Source organism: Pleurodeles waltl, chromosome 11, assembly GCF_031143425.1.
Source record: "Pleurodeles waltl isolate 20211129_DDA chromosome 11, aPleWal1.hap1.20221129, whole genome shotgun sequence".
Lineage (NCBI taxonomy): Eukaryota > Metazoa > Chordata > Amphibia > Caudata > Salamandridae > Pleurodeles > Pleurodeles waltl.
In genome coordinates this window covers 1,002,711,040-1,002,725,340 of record NC_090450.1, presented here as the reverse complement: position 1 = coordinate 1,002,725,340, position 14,301 = coordinate 1,002,711,040, and the positions used below count along the sequence as shown (strand labels likewise).

The 14,301-nt window shown below is 50.4% G+C and overlaps 1 protein-coding gene across 2 annotated transcripts in view; it reads left to right on the top strand.

The window, feature by feature from the left end:
• ADGRD1 (adhesion G protein-coupled receptor D1) overlaps positions 1-14,301 on the top strand; it is a 634,610-nt gene that overhangs the window by 59,770 nt on the left and 560,539 nt on the right. For both annotated transcript variants that reach the window (XM_069215354.1, XM_069215353.1), the window contains one exon: positions 9,750-9,863. In XM_069215354.1, the coding sequence (XP_069071455.1) occupies positions 9,750-9,863 (114 nt within the window). The remainder of the gene's footprint in view (positions 1-9,749; positions 9,864-14,301) is intronic.

The following is a 14,301-nucleotide window of genomic DNA, read 5'->3' as shown; positions in this document are numbered from 1 at the left end:
CCCGTGCATCAGGAGCCACTATGCTCAGTATTTTGAGACCTGTGTATGTGTACAGCCTCAGGCATGCATAAGTTGCAATGAGCAGATAGGTAGACTGAATGCATAGCTTTGCAAGCGATAGTGCATGGATGCTTCCCTCCATGTGCAATGGTAGTTATTTCATGAGCACATAGTACTGCCGCAGAAGGGGTTGTGGGCAAGAGGGCAGAAAACGTAATTGTCTTGCAACAGCTTTCTAAAGGCAGGCTCTGGATTTGTAGAAACTAGTTTTTAGTAGCACTCAGTCCCTTTTCAGAGATCATGACTTATCAGTAGCCTATAAGTAGGGTAAATTCTACAAAACATCTTTATTCTAATCATTTCAGGCTTGACCAATCTGTTTAAAATACGCAGTGTGAGTTGATTTTCTCATTTTGGCTCAGTGAGAGGATTGGGATAGCTCTGCCCCCGCCATCCCCTAATCGCTGTGAAGTTTGACTCTGGCGCTCAGTGCTTCGTCTTGGCCCCGCCCCGGTGCCCCAGAACTTCCAGTCCTGTTGCACCTCTGGCAGTAAATAGCAAGTTAAACTCCTGGGAGCATATTTATGACCTGCTTAGCGTCGCTCTAGCGCCTTGCCACAAGGTGCAAGAGCAACGCAAACCGTAAGTCGGATTTTTGAAGCCACGCGGAGCCACTTTGTGTGGCTTTGAGCGCTTCACAAATCTGGAGTAAGGTAGTGCAAGTCACTGCGTTGTCTTACTCTGCACTAGGAGGGCCTTCCATGGGCAGTGCGTGGGTGATCCATGCATTCGGATGCATTTTTAGACGTACAAGAACTTGTAAACCCGGGGATGCAGCAAAACGTCACACCTCCCCAAGGGAGGCGTAACGCGGAGAAATATCTCTATTCTCCATGTTTCTTTGTCTTTCTGCGTGTGCTGCATTCCGCAGCACACATAGAGAGATGCGTGTGCCGCAGAGTATTGTTTTTGTGCAGGAATGTGTCCCTTCTTGCAGACAAACAGTCCTGCATGCCATGCAGGCATGCTTCACCACGGTGCGAGGGTGCCTGTGCTGGCACTAAGCTGCCCATTGTGCGCCAGCGCAGGGGGGGAAGGCAGGAATGCCCCGTATGCCTTAAACGGGGTGCAGTCCTGCCCTTTCCCTGTCATGCAGTGCAGTGCAGTGCATTGCAGCAAGGGGGCGTGCTGCACTGCAGACTTTCTGATAAATATGCCCCTTGGTCTTGGAAACCTGCTTCAGACAGGTCCCGGTGTTGGCCTTGATTACACAACTCATTCAGTGTTTGTTGTTTGTTTTACAGAAAAGGAAGTATCTTTTATTAGAGGGGACGGCGGAGGGAGGCTCAGGGACCATAAAAACAAATGTGTGGGTGAAATGCCATAAACCCGGACGTTGTGCGTCCCTGGGCGCGCGAGGAGCGTCGGCACGTGCACACACATGGTCCTGGTTTGTTGGCATCATGGCGCCCTCCACAAACGGTGCACAGTCAGGAAGGCAGATAGTGACTACCACTGTAACTCGCCTTTTCCGAAGGCACCACTTGAAATCAGGACCTGGCTTCCTTTTTACACCTTTTTGACTTTTAATGCGAATGAAACGTGATTTCCACATGACTAGCCCTATTGATAATCTACCCCGAACCTGACCTTCAGTCTCAAACAGCCCAGCTATTCATTCCTCTCGAACCTAAAGCCACCCCAAGTGATTCCATGTCGAACAGATCCGGTTTGCCCAGGGTTAGCTGTAACAACCAGTTCAACATCCTGTGATTCTGGGCAGATCACTTTATCTCAAATGTTTGCTCAAGTAAAGCGCTACAAAGCCCGGGGGCCAAGCTTGCGCTATGTCAAAACTGCAAACACAAAAAATTTAATGAAAACCATGTAATGCGTCAACTTCTTTTTTGTTGCATTGTAAGATTTGGGAAGGCATCCGACATGCATCTATAAATCCCACTCACAAAGGCATTTTGGAGTACGAAAGTCGTATTCGTGGGGTACTCTTTTACTGACATCCAGTGCTGAAATGTAGGGGGATCTCGCCAGATCCCAGTTATTGCAGCTATTTCTTGCTGGATCTCGGATCAGGACGAGCCAGCGAAACGTGCTGAATTTGTCCTGGTGTCATTTTCTGACACCAGGACACACATCAGCATCGCCCACAGGTTGTTTACATTCCCTTCGGAGCAGCAACCTGCAGCCAGTAAGGAGGCTTCCTTACCTACAGCGCCAGCGGGCCCCAAAACAAAGGCCTGACCATCCGCCATCTTCTTTCTTTGGTATAACACTGGATGTTAGCCGGGCGGTGACAGAGGCCCTTCCAGCCCCTGCGGTGTGAGGACCCCCAGGATTCCCCCATATTGGAGAAAGCCCCATCAGCCCCTAGTGATGTGAGTGTGGGGGGGCCCTTCAGCATTTCTTGCAGGGGTCCCTCCTCATGCTTGTTACGCACTGATGTTAGCTATCTGGAGCGGACCATCTAGATGCCAAGGAAACAAATGTCCCACAGCTTCTTCTCACTTCTCAAACATTAAGGAGAAACTAGAGTTGGTGATGGGTTTCTACCTTGGTTCAACTCCCCTTATAAGAGGTGTGCTTGTACTGTAAGAATGCAAGATTTATCTGTATGTAGGTTTAATTTCACAAATGTAAATGGCACCAACTTTTTTAAAATAATAATTCTATAGCGCCACTCATCCCAGTGTAGGGTGCCAGAGAGCTTTAAATCACACACAGGCACAGTATGTGTGTAAATCAACATACAGGAAATGTTACACAGGACAGTAAGGGTTAAGACTAATAATGTCTACAGGTATGGATGATATGTGATTCCTACACCTTATATACACCTTATATGTTAAGAGCGAATGGTCGGGGGAAACAGAAAGTCGGGATATAAAACCTAACACAGTGATTGTGTTTGACAGTATTATTAAGACTTTATTAATTCCCAGAGGAGCCCTTCTTTGCAATCTCAGAATAACAACAGATTGAGACAAAAAACAAGGGTCTAAACTCATGACTTACAGTTTGCTTGCAGCTCCTTGATGCCAGTAAATAGATCTCTGTCCTATATTAGAAGGCTTGCAACTTATGAACTGGAAGTAACAAAATAATCTTGGTGTCAAAAACAGTAGCCCGGGTACCTATATAAAAAAAAATAAAAAAAAAAGAATCTGTGATCTGCATTTTACACAATGTGGTTTGCAGCGGGCGCATTAACCCTCTATGCTACTTTGCATCAAAACTGACTGAACAAAACACAGAACTCTGCCAGAACTGTGTTAACCACTAGAGTTTTGTGACCACTATTATAATCCCCCTGAAACGTGCTGGGCATGCAAAGGTATCTGCAGCAGGTGCCTTAACCCTGTCAGAGATTTTAAAACGCACCCTCTTCGTGACCAATTAATGAATATAGAAAAGATTTACCGTCACAACAACCCTTGTTGCCAACGTCTATGTGGCAGATTTTTTTAAATATAAATGTATTTGTTGACTCTCCTTTTCAAGCTCCGCCCCTCGTGACTCCACCCACTTTCCTTTGCCACATATTGACCCCTAATTTACGGATTTCCAGGGTAAACTTTCCAGTTCCAGCACTGCTTACTTCCAGTCACAAAAACACATCTCCAATGGCGCTAACATTCATATGCAGTTAGTATGAACAGAAAGGACTCTGCTCGCCCTTTTACTAGCATGGATTTGGACACTCTCAAACGATTCACCCGCGCATGTCAGAGTATGTAAACGTATACTCCTGTAGCACTACTTCCTGTACTCATAAATGCTTTGTTCGATCCGCCCTTGCGTCTCCTTTAGTAAGGACAGCCTCTCAAGAGCACAAGATAAACACCACAGGATGCAGGTTCTGAGGTTGAGTGGAGGGATAGGATTGGTCTCTATTGAGGGTCTGTCGCATGTCACTTGCATGCCTGAGGCGTGACTCACTCGGCTTCCTGTCCTCGAAGTCTTTGAGAGAGGTGCCATGCACACTATTGAGTCTTCCACAGCTCCACTTGTCTTTGGGATCTGTGGAGGTGCGCGGGGAAACAGCACTTACAACGCAGTCGGAACTGCGCATGTCATTACAATGCAAGCTTAACCACACATTGGTGTTTACAACACATGTCTTTACCACGCAAACTTAACCACACATTGGTGTTTACAACTCATGTCTTTACCACGCATTTTTTAACCTCAAATTTGCCTTTAGCATACATGCCTTTACAACGAAAATGTAAGTATTCGCGCGCGCGCGCGTGTGTGTGTGTGTGTGTGTGTGTGTGTGTGTGTGTGTATGTATGTGTATATATATGTGTAATGGCAAGGGCGTTTTTAGAGTTTTAGGTGAGTAAAGGTTTTCGGGTGGCAAGTGTGTTTTTAGGGTGAATATGGGTTTTTGGGTGGCAAGGGTGTTTTTAGGATTTATGTATACATTTAGAGTTTATACCTACCTGTAAAACTTTTACCACGCACATGGCTTTACCATGCATGCCTTTATCATGAAAATCTGCATATTTACCGGTAAATATAAACCCTTTCTGTAATATATATAAATGTAATACTTACATTTTCGTGGTACAGGCATGCGTGGCTTAATTGTGGTAAAGATGCATGCATTGATTTGTAAAGGACGCGTTGTAAAGGCATGCATGCTAAATGCATGCGTGGTTTCATCATACAACCTGCGCGCGCCTCTGTCCACCATCATCGGAGCGCTCCGACACAACACCGTCTCCACGGAAATGTGGACCACTGGCTTATGTCTGTTCTTGGCAGAGACAAGACAACACTGTTGATAATGAACTGCATGTGACCTCATCACCTGTCATGTTCACTTATCTGGTTTATAAAACATTTGCTTAGTTCTTGCTGAGAACGATGGGTATATGAGACCTGGGATTACACCCGGTGACCGCTATGAAGACGAGGACTCCATAAAACAACGCAATGTGTCCTGTCAGACCACATCATTGTGGTGACGCGGCCCAGAGACGCGCTCTCATAGCCTCGCCCATAAAGTGAAGGACAGACCCATGTGTCCTGTTTCCAACTCACAAATATTAGCATTAAAATGTGTCGGCGCCTAGAAGCTAAGCCAGGTTTCTTGAAAGTGTGCGTCTAATTAATAATCACACAGGAGTGTTGCACGTTAGCACAAGCGCAATGATTACATTGCAGAACCTGGTATCTTGAAGAAGTTTGCACTTTTGGGCTGGTCGTTCACCTGCCCACGAAGTCCCACAGGGCTCCCCCTCCTCTGTCAACTCAAAGCTTCTGGCAAAGGGTCCCAGGGCTGGTACTCCTGACCATAGCTGGCGTCCCACATAGTAGGTATCTGCCTAGTGTTTTATAGCGCACGAAGACCCAGAGGGGTCCCTCTCCTCCGACATCTCAAAGCTTCTGGCCAAGGGTCCCAGGGCTGGTACTCCCCGCCGTAGCTGGCGTCCCACATAGTAGGTATCTGCCTAGCGTTTTATAGTGCACAAAGTCCCAGAGGGGCCTGCCTCCTCCATCTCAAAGCTTCTGGCAAAGGGTCCCAGGGCTGGTGGTACTCACCGTATCTGGCGTCCTGCGCAGTAGGTATCTGGCTAGCTTTTTATAGCGCACGAAGTCCCAGAGGGGCCTGCCTCCGCCATCTCAAAGCTTCTGGCCAAGGGTCCCAGGGCTGGTACTCCCCACTGTAGCTGGCGTCCCACATAGTAGGTATCTGCCTAGCGTTTTATAGTGCATGAAGTCCCAGAGGGGTCCCTCTCCTCCGTCATCTCAAAGCTTCTGGCAAAGGGTCCCAGGGCTGGTGGTCCTCACCGTAGCTGGCATCCCACATAGTAGGTATCTGCCTAGTGTTTTATAGCGCACGAAGACCCAGAGGGGTCCCTCTCCTCCGACATCTCAAAGCTTCTGGCCAAGAGTCCCAGGGCTGGTACTCCTCACCGTAGCTGGCGTCCCACATAGTAGGTATCTGCCTAGCGTTTTATAGCGCACGAAGTCCCAGAGGGGCCTGCCTCCTCCATCTCAAAGCTTCTGGCAAAGGGTCCCAGGGCTGGTGGTACTCACCGTAGCTGGCATCCCACATAGTAGGTATCTGCCTAGCGTTTTATAGCGCACGAAGTTCCAGAGGGGCCTGCCTCCTCCATCATCTCAAAGCTTCTGGCAAAGGGTCCCAGGGCTGGTGGTACTCACCGTAGCTGGTGCCCCACATAGTAGGTATCTGCCTAGCGTTTTATAGCGCACGAAGTCCCAGAGGGGCCTGCCTCCTCCATCTCAAAGCTTCTGGCAAAGGGTCCCAGGGCTGGTGGTACTCACCGTAGCTGGCATCCCACATAGTAGGTATCTGCCTAGCGTTTTATAGCGCACGAAGTCCCAGAGGGGCCTGCCTCCTCCATCATCTCAAAGCTTCTGGCAAAGGGTCCCAGGGCTGGTGGTACTCACCGTAGCTGGTGCCCCACATAGTAGGTATCTGCCTAGCGTTTTATAGCGCACAAAGTCCCAGAGGGGCCTGCCTCCTCCATCATCTCAAAGCTTCTGGCCAAGGGTCCCAGGGCTGGTACTCCCCGCCGTAGCTGGCGTCCCACATAGTAGGTATCTGCCTAGTGTTTTATAGCGCACGAAGACCCAGAGGGGTCCCTCTCCTCCGACATCTCAAAGCTTCTGGCCAAGGGTCCCAGGGCTGGTACTCCCCGCCGTAGCTGGCGTCCCACATAGTAGGTATCTGCCTAGTGTTTTATAGCGCACGAAGACCCAGAGGGGTCCCTCTCCTCCGACATCTCAAAGCTTCTGGCCAAGGGTCCCAGGGCTGGTACTCCCCGCCGTAGCTGGCGTCCCACATAGTAGGTATCTGCCTAGTGTTTTATAGCGCACGAAGACCCAGAGGGGTCCCTCTCCTCCGACATCTCAAAGCTTCTGGCCAAGGGTCCCAGGGCTGGTACTCCCCGCCGTAGCTGGCGTCCCACATAGTAGGTATCTGCCTAGTGTTTTATAGCGCACGAAGACCCAGAGGGGTCCCTCTCCTCCGACATCTCAAAGCTTCTGGCCAAGGGTCCCAGGGCTGGTACTCCCCGCCGTAGCTGGCGTCCCACATAGTAGGTATCTGCCTAGCGTTTTATAGCGCACGAAGTCCCAGAGGGGCCTGCCTCCTCCATCATCTCAAAGCTTCTGGCAAAGGGTCCCAGGGCTGGTGGTCCTCACCGTAGCTGGTGCCCCACATAGTAGGTATCTGCCTAGCGTTTTATAGTGCACGAAGTCCCAGAGGGGCCTGCCTCCTCCGTCATCTCAAAGCTTCTGGCAAAGGGTCCCAGGGCTGGTGGTCCTCACCGTAGCTGGTGCCCCACATAGTAGGTATCTGCCTAGCGTTTTATAGCGCACGAAGACCCAGAGGGGCCTGCCTCCTCCGTCATCTCAAAGCTTCTGGCAAAGGGTCCCAGGGCTGGTGGTCCTCACCGTAGCTGGTGCCCCACATAGTAGGTATCTGCCTAGCGTTTTATAGCGCACGAAGACCCAGAGGGGCCTGCCTCCTCCGTCATCTCAAAGCTTCTGGCAAAGGGTCCCAGGGCTGGTGGTCCTCACCGTAGCTGGTGCCCCACATAGTAGGTATCTGCCTAGCGTTTTATAGCGCACGAAGACCCAGAGGGGCCTGCCTCCTCCGTCATCTCAAAGCTTCTGGCAAAGGGTCCCAGGGCTGGTGGTACTCACCGTAGCTGGTGCCCCACATAGTAGGTATCTGCCTAGTGTTTTATAGCGCACGAAGACCCAGAGGGGTCCCTCTCCTCCGACATCTCAAAGCTTCTGGCCAAGGGTCCCAGGGCTGGTACGCCCCACCGTAGCTGGCGTCCCACATAGTAGGTATCTGCCTAGTGTTTTATAGCGCACGAAGACCCAGAGGGGTCCCTCTCCTCCGACATCTCAAAGCTTCTGGCCAAGGGTCCCAGGGCTGGTGGTACTCACCGTAGCTGGCGTCCCACATAGTAGGTATCTGCCTAGTGTTTTATAGCGCACGAAGACCCAGAGGGGTCCCTCTCCTCCGACATCTCAAAGCTTCTGGCCAAGGGTCCCAGGGCTGGTACGCCCCACTGTAGCTGGCGTCCCACATATTAGGTATCTGGCTAGCGTTTTATAGCGCACGAAGTCCCAGAGGGGCCTGCCTCCTCCATCATCTCAAAGCTTCTGGCAAAGGGTCCAAGGGCTCGAAGTCCCCACCGTGTAGCTGGCGTCCCACATGGAAGAATTAATCCTTATTATCCTTACTCGGTGTGCGTCCTGCGTGTCCCAAAGTCCATCCACACCCAATGTGCCATTCTTTATAGGGGAGCAGTGTCACCTAGTCACTATACTCTGTGGGCCAAGTGTTGTGGCCATACTCGCTGGGTGTGCTATAACCTCAATGAGGATACTCAGTATGTGCGTCCCGAAGCCTATGATCAATGTGGATGCAGTGGGTTCTGAAGTTCAACGTATGATCTCTTAGTGCCATGAAGAGGCCGTACTCGATACACGTGTAGTGTTGCCTGAAGGCCACACTCACGGCTAGTGTTAATACTCAACATGGAAGTGTTAATCCGCAGTACGTGTACTCATTCTGCCTGCAGTAATTGCCAAGTGTCCATGTTCTGCTTGGGGTCTGCCGGAATCTACACTCATTGTAGGTGTAATGTTGTTTTGACTGGTCACCGTACTCCAGGTGCGTGTTTTGTGTCCTGACATCTGCATGTGCTGTGTCTACCATAACCCCTAGTAAACCCACTGAAAGTATGCTAGTTTGTGTTTTTTCCCAAGTTGTGGCGGACAGCGCACACCTAGCGCCCTTGATTCACATGTGGCCAAGGTCCTACATTAGCGAGGTGTCGTTATTATTAAAGGGTTCATACAGCACAACAGCTACTCCAGGAGTCTCCCAGCGCTAACAGTAAACGTCTGGTCTCTATAAATATAGGTATCAAAAGACAAACACAAAGTGCAAAGTAAAATGTCCTCTGTGGCCCGTAGTTGTGGTGGGAGAGCCTTCCACTCCTTGGCATCCCAACAGGACAAAGAGATGCCCCCATGTTTCCCTTCCAAACCGAGGGATGACCAACAGAGAACTGGAAGACTGAGGTGATCTAACCGGGTGATGCGGAATAAACCTGTTGGATACGTAGATAGCTCAGCGAATAAGAAGTAAGCCTTTGAACCCGCCTTCTTCCGCCACAGGTGAGGAGTGAAGATGTCTGAAGGATGGATGAACGGGAGCTCACCTGGGAGGCGCAGCAGAAGTGGACCTCAAGCGTTCTGCACCAGCTGCAATCTCCTCAGGGGGAGTTGGCATGGTCCATCCTAGAAGTGATCACAGAAGGATTGGCCAATCAGTGTAGACCTGTTCAGGGTCGGCCATCTTGGAATGTCTGCTGCAGGCCCCGGCCCGGCTGCGCGCAAACAGCTCCAGGGCATTAATGGCAATAAGGGCCCGGGGGGCGTGCCCACCTGTGGGCTCAGGGATGTCCGGATGGGCCCTCCTGGCAGCATGTCCTAAGCTGCTTGGGATCACGCCGTGGATACCCGGAACACTGTTTTCATTCGGCAGCCTAAATGCTAAATGCTTTGTTATTCCATGTATTTGCAGCGCGTGCCTGAGGTTGTCACATGTTTGTAGTAAACAGCGCCTTGCTTGATGATATGAAACGAAGACATTACATTCTTCACAGCTGAAGTCTCTGTTTTATGTTTAACTCGTTAAATGATGCGCTTCTGACACTTTCTCTCGTCTCCAGACATCGTGGAGGGGATGGTCAGCCACGGCTTGTACCTCACAGTCAAGCCTTTCATTTACTTCGGAAGTTACAGGAACTCGTGCCTCACCAACCTGAGCGTGTGCGGGCCCGGAGGTCAGTATGTGCCCCCCGTCCCCTCCTCGTGTTCCTCGTCCAGATCTCCAGGTCCTCGTCCTCTCTCACGTCCTCCATCCTCTCTCTTTATATTCTCTCTCTCTCTCTCCTCGTGTTCCTCGTCTCTTCCAGATCTCCAGGTCCTCGTCCTCTCTCACGTCCTCCATCCTCTCTCTTTATATTCTCTCTCTCTCTCTCCTCGTGTTCCTCGTCTCTTCTAGATCTCCAGGTCCTCGTTCTCTCACATCCCCCATCCTGTCTCTTTATATTCTCTCTCTCTCTCTCCTCGTGTTCCTCGTCTCTTCCAGATCTCCAGGTCCTCGTCCTCTCTCACGTCCTCCATCCTCTCTCTTTATATTCTCTCTCTCTCTCTCCTCGTGTTCCTCGTCTCTTCTAGATCTCCAGGTCCTCGTCCTCTCTCACGTCCTCCATCCTGTCTCTTTATATTCTCTCTCTCTCTCTCCTCGTGTTCCTTGTCTCTTCCAGATCTCCAGGTCCTCGTCCTCTCTCACGTCCTCCATCCTCTCTCTTTATATTCTCTCTCTCTCTCTCCTCGTGTTCCTCGTCTCTTCCAGATCTCCAGGTCCTCGTCCTCTCTCACGTCCTCCATCCTCTCTCTTTATATTCTCTCTCTCTCTCTCCTCGTGTTCCTCGTCTCTTCTAGATCTCCAGGTCCTCGTTCTCTCACATCCCCCATCCTGTCTCTTTATATTCTCTCTCTCTCTCTCCTCGTGTTCCTCGTCTCTTCCAGATCTCCAGGTCCTCGTCCTCTCTCACGTCCTCCATCCTCTCTCTTTATATTCTCTCTCTCTCTCTCCTCGTGTTCCTCGTCTCTTCCAGATCTCCAGGTCCTCGTCCTCTCTCACGTCCTCCATCCTCTCTCTTTATATTCTCTCTCTCTCTCTCCTCGTGTTCCTCGTCTCTTCTAGATCTCCAGGTCCTCGTTCTCTCACATCCCCCATCCTGTCTCTTTATATTCTCTCTCTCTCTCTCCTCGTGTTCCTCGTCTCTTCCAGATCTCCAGGTCCTCGTCCTCTCTCACGTCCTCCATCCTCTCTCTTTATATTCTCTCTCTCTCTCTCCTCGTGTTCCTCGTCTCTTCCAGATCTCCAGGTCCTCGTCCTCTCTCACGTCCTCCATCCTCTCTCTTTATATTCTCTCTCTCTCTCTCCTCGTGTTCCTCGTCTCTTCCAGATCTCCAGGTCCTCGTTCTCTCACATCCCCCATCCTGTCTCTTTATATTCTCTCTCTCTCTCTCCTCGTGTTCCTTGTCTCTTTCAGTCTCCCTTCTCTCTCGCTTCCTTCCCTCTCTCTCACATCCCCCATCCTGTCTCTTTATATTCTCTCTCTCTCTCTCCTCGTGTTCCTTGTCTCTTCCAGATCTCCAGGTCCTCGTCCTCTCTCACGTCCTCCATCCTCTCTCTTTATATTCTCTCTCTCTCTCTCTCTCCTCGTGTTCCTCGTCTCTTCTAGATCTCCAGGTCCTCGTCCTCTCTCACGTCCTCCATCCTCTCTCTTTATATTCTCTCTCTCTCTCTCCTCGTGTTCCTCGTCTCTTCCAGATCTCCAGGTCCTCGTTCTCTCACATCCCCCATCCTGTCTCTTTATATTCTCTCTCTCTCTCTCCTCGTGTTCCTCGTCTCTTCTAGATCTCCAGGTCCTCGTTCTCTCACATCCCCCATCCTGTCTCTTTATATTCTCTCTCTCTCTCTCTCTCTCTCCTCGTGTTCCTCGTCTCTTCTAGATCTCCAGGTCCTCGTTCTCTCACATCCCCCATCCTGTCTCTTTATATTCTCTCTCTCCCTCTCCTCGCGTTCCTCGTCTCTTCCAGATCTCCAGGTCCTCGTCCTCTCTCACGTCCTCCATCCTGTCTCTTTATATTCCATCTCTCTCTCTCTCTCCTCGTGTTCCTCGTCTCTTCTAGATCTCCAGGTCCTCGTCCTCTCTCACGTCCTCCATTCTCTCTCTTTAGATTCTCTCTCTCCCTCTCCTCGTGTTCCTCGTCTCTTCCAGATCTCCAGGTCCTCGTCCTCTCTCACGTCCTCCATCCTCTCTCTTTATATTCTCTCTCTCTCTCTCTCCTCGTGTACCTCGTCTCTTCTAGATCTCCAGGTCCTCGTCCTCTCTCACGTCCTCCATCCTCTCTCTTTATATTCTCTCTCTCTCTCTCCTCGTGTTCCTCGTCTCTTATAGATCTCCAGGTCCTCGTCCTCTCTCACGTCCTCCATCCTCTCTCTTTATATTCTCTCTCTCTCTCTCCTCGTGTTCCTCGTCTCTTCCAGATCTCCAGGTCCTCGTCCTCTCTCACGTCCTCCATCCTCTCTCTTTATATTCTCTCTCTCCCTCTCCTCGTGTTCCTCGTCTCTTCCAGATCTCCAGGTCCTCGTCCTCTCTCACGTCCTCCATCCTCTCTCTTTATATTCTCTCTCTCTCTCTCCTCGTGTTCCTCGTCTCTTCCAGATCTCCAGGTCCTCGTCCTCTCTCACGTCCTCCATCCTCTCTCTTTATATTCTCTCTCTCTCTCTCCTCGTGTTCCTCGTCTCTTCTAGATCTCCAGGTCCTCGTCCTCTCACATCCCCCATCCTGTCTCTTTATATTCTCTCTCTCTCTCTCCTCGTGTTCCTCGTCTCTTCTAGATCTCCAGGTCCTCGTTCTCTCACATCCCCCATCCTGTCTCTTTATATTCTCTCTCTCTCTCTCCTCGTGTTCCTCGTCTCTTCTAGATCTCCAGGTCCTCGTTCTCTCACATCCCCCATCCTGTCTCTTTATATTCTCTCTCTCTCTCTCCTCGTGTTCCTCGTCTCTTCTAGATCTCCAGGTCCTCGTCCTCTCTCACGTCCCCCATCCTGTCTCTTTATATTCTCTCTCTCTCTCTCCTCGTGTTCCTCGTCTCTTCTAGATCTCCAGGTCCTCGTTCTCTCACATCCCCCATCCTGTCTCTTTATATTCCATCTCTCTCTCTCTCCTCGTGTTCCTCGTCTCTTCTAGATCTCCAGGTCCTCGTCCTCTCACATCCCCCATCCTGTCTCTTTATATTCCATCTCTCTCTCTCTCCTCGTGTTCCTCGTCTCTTCCAGATCTCCAGGTCCTCGTTCTCTCACATCCCCCATCCTGTCTCTTTATATTCCATCTCTCTCTCTCTCTCCTCGTGTTCCTCGTCTCTTCTAGATCTCCAGGTCCTCGTCCTCTCACATCCCCCATCCTGTCTCTTTATATTCCATCTCTCTCTCTCTCTCCTCGTGTTCCTCGTCTCTTCTAGATCTCCAGGTCCTCGTCCTCTCACATCCCCCATCCTGTCTCTTTATATTCTCTCTCTCTCTCTCCTCGTGTTCCTTGTCTCTTTCAGTCTCCCTTCTCTCTCTCGCTTCCTTCCCTCTCTCTCACATCCCCCTCCTCTCTCTTTATATTCCATCTCTCTCTCTCTCCACATTTCCTCGCTGTCCCCTCCCCGTGTTCCTTGTCTCCTTAGTTCTCCTAGTCTCCTTTCTCTATCGCTTCCTTCCCTCTCTCTCACACCCCCTCCTCTCTCTTTATCTCTCTCTCTCACACATTTCCTCGCTGTCGCCCCCTCACTTTTCCTCTCGTCTTTTTTTCTTCACAAGTTGGTGTTCCTTTCATCCCAGCTGAGTTTTGAAGTTTTGCCGCTTTGTGTCTGTGTTCAGAGTTGAGGAGAGGGGGCGGAAAGGGGCGTGGACGTGTCAGGGTTCAGGGGGAGGAAGAGGTTATTTTTTGAAATCAGACATGAAACCCCTCTTTCCGGATGGATGAAGCAGCATTGCTGTGGACCCCCCCTCCCCCACCCCCCCCCCGGTGTGTTGTGAAGGGCCGGTACATTATATAACTTTCAGGAGTAAAGATCCGTTGCAATGGCTGGACATTAAATATAAATGACACCCCACCACCAACTTCCTGGTGGTCGGACCTGCGCCATTTTAGCAATTGCTTAGCGTGGTCCGCCAAGGTCTATTTTCAAACAGTTTTGTGAAGAGGATAAAAAACATAAGGGGTGGATGATGTGTTTTCTCATTTTAGCTCCACAGGAAAGTTTGTTCACAGCAGAAGCACAAATTGCTGAGCAGATGAACCCCAAACTTGGCATCACATTGTTATGTGGGAAAAGCTTCTAGGCTGTCGGCAAACACATCTGATCCTTCCTGGGGTGCAAGGGCCATCACATCTTCTCTCCTGAGAAAGGCTTTGCCAAAAGTTTTTACCTAGAGTGTTCAATCCAACTCTGGGCCTGGTTTAGAGTTTAGCGGACGGGTTACCCGCCACAAATGTGACGGATTTCCCGTCCAGCGTATTGCTATCCCATTATATTCTACGGAAATCGTAATAAGGCAGACGGGATAACCGTCACGTTTGTGACAGAAGACAGGATTAATAGGCGTGGCCCGGCACACGCTGGCCTTCCGCCTAATCCCGTATTAAAACCTAT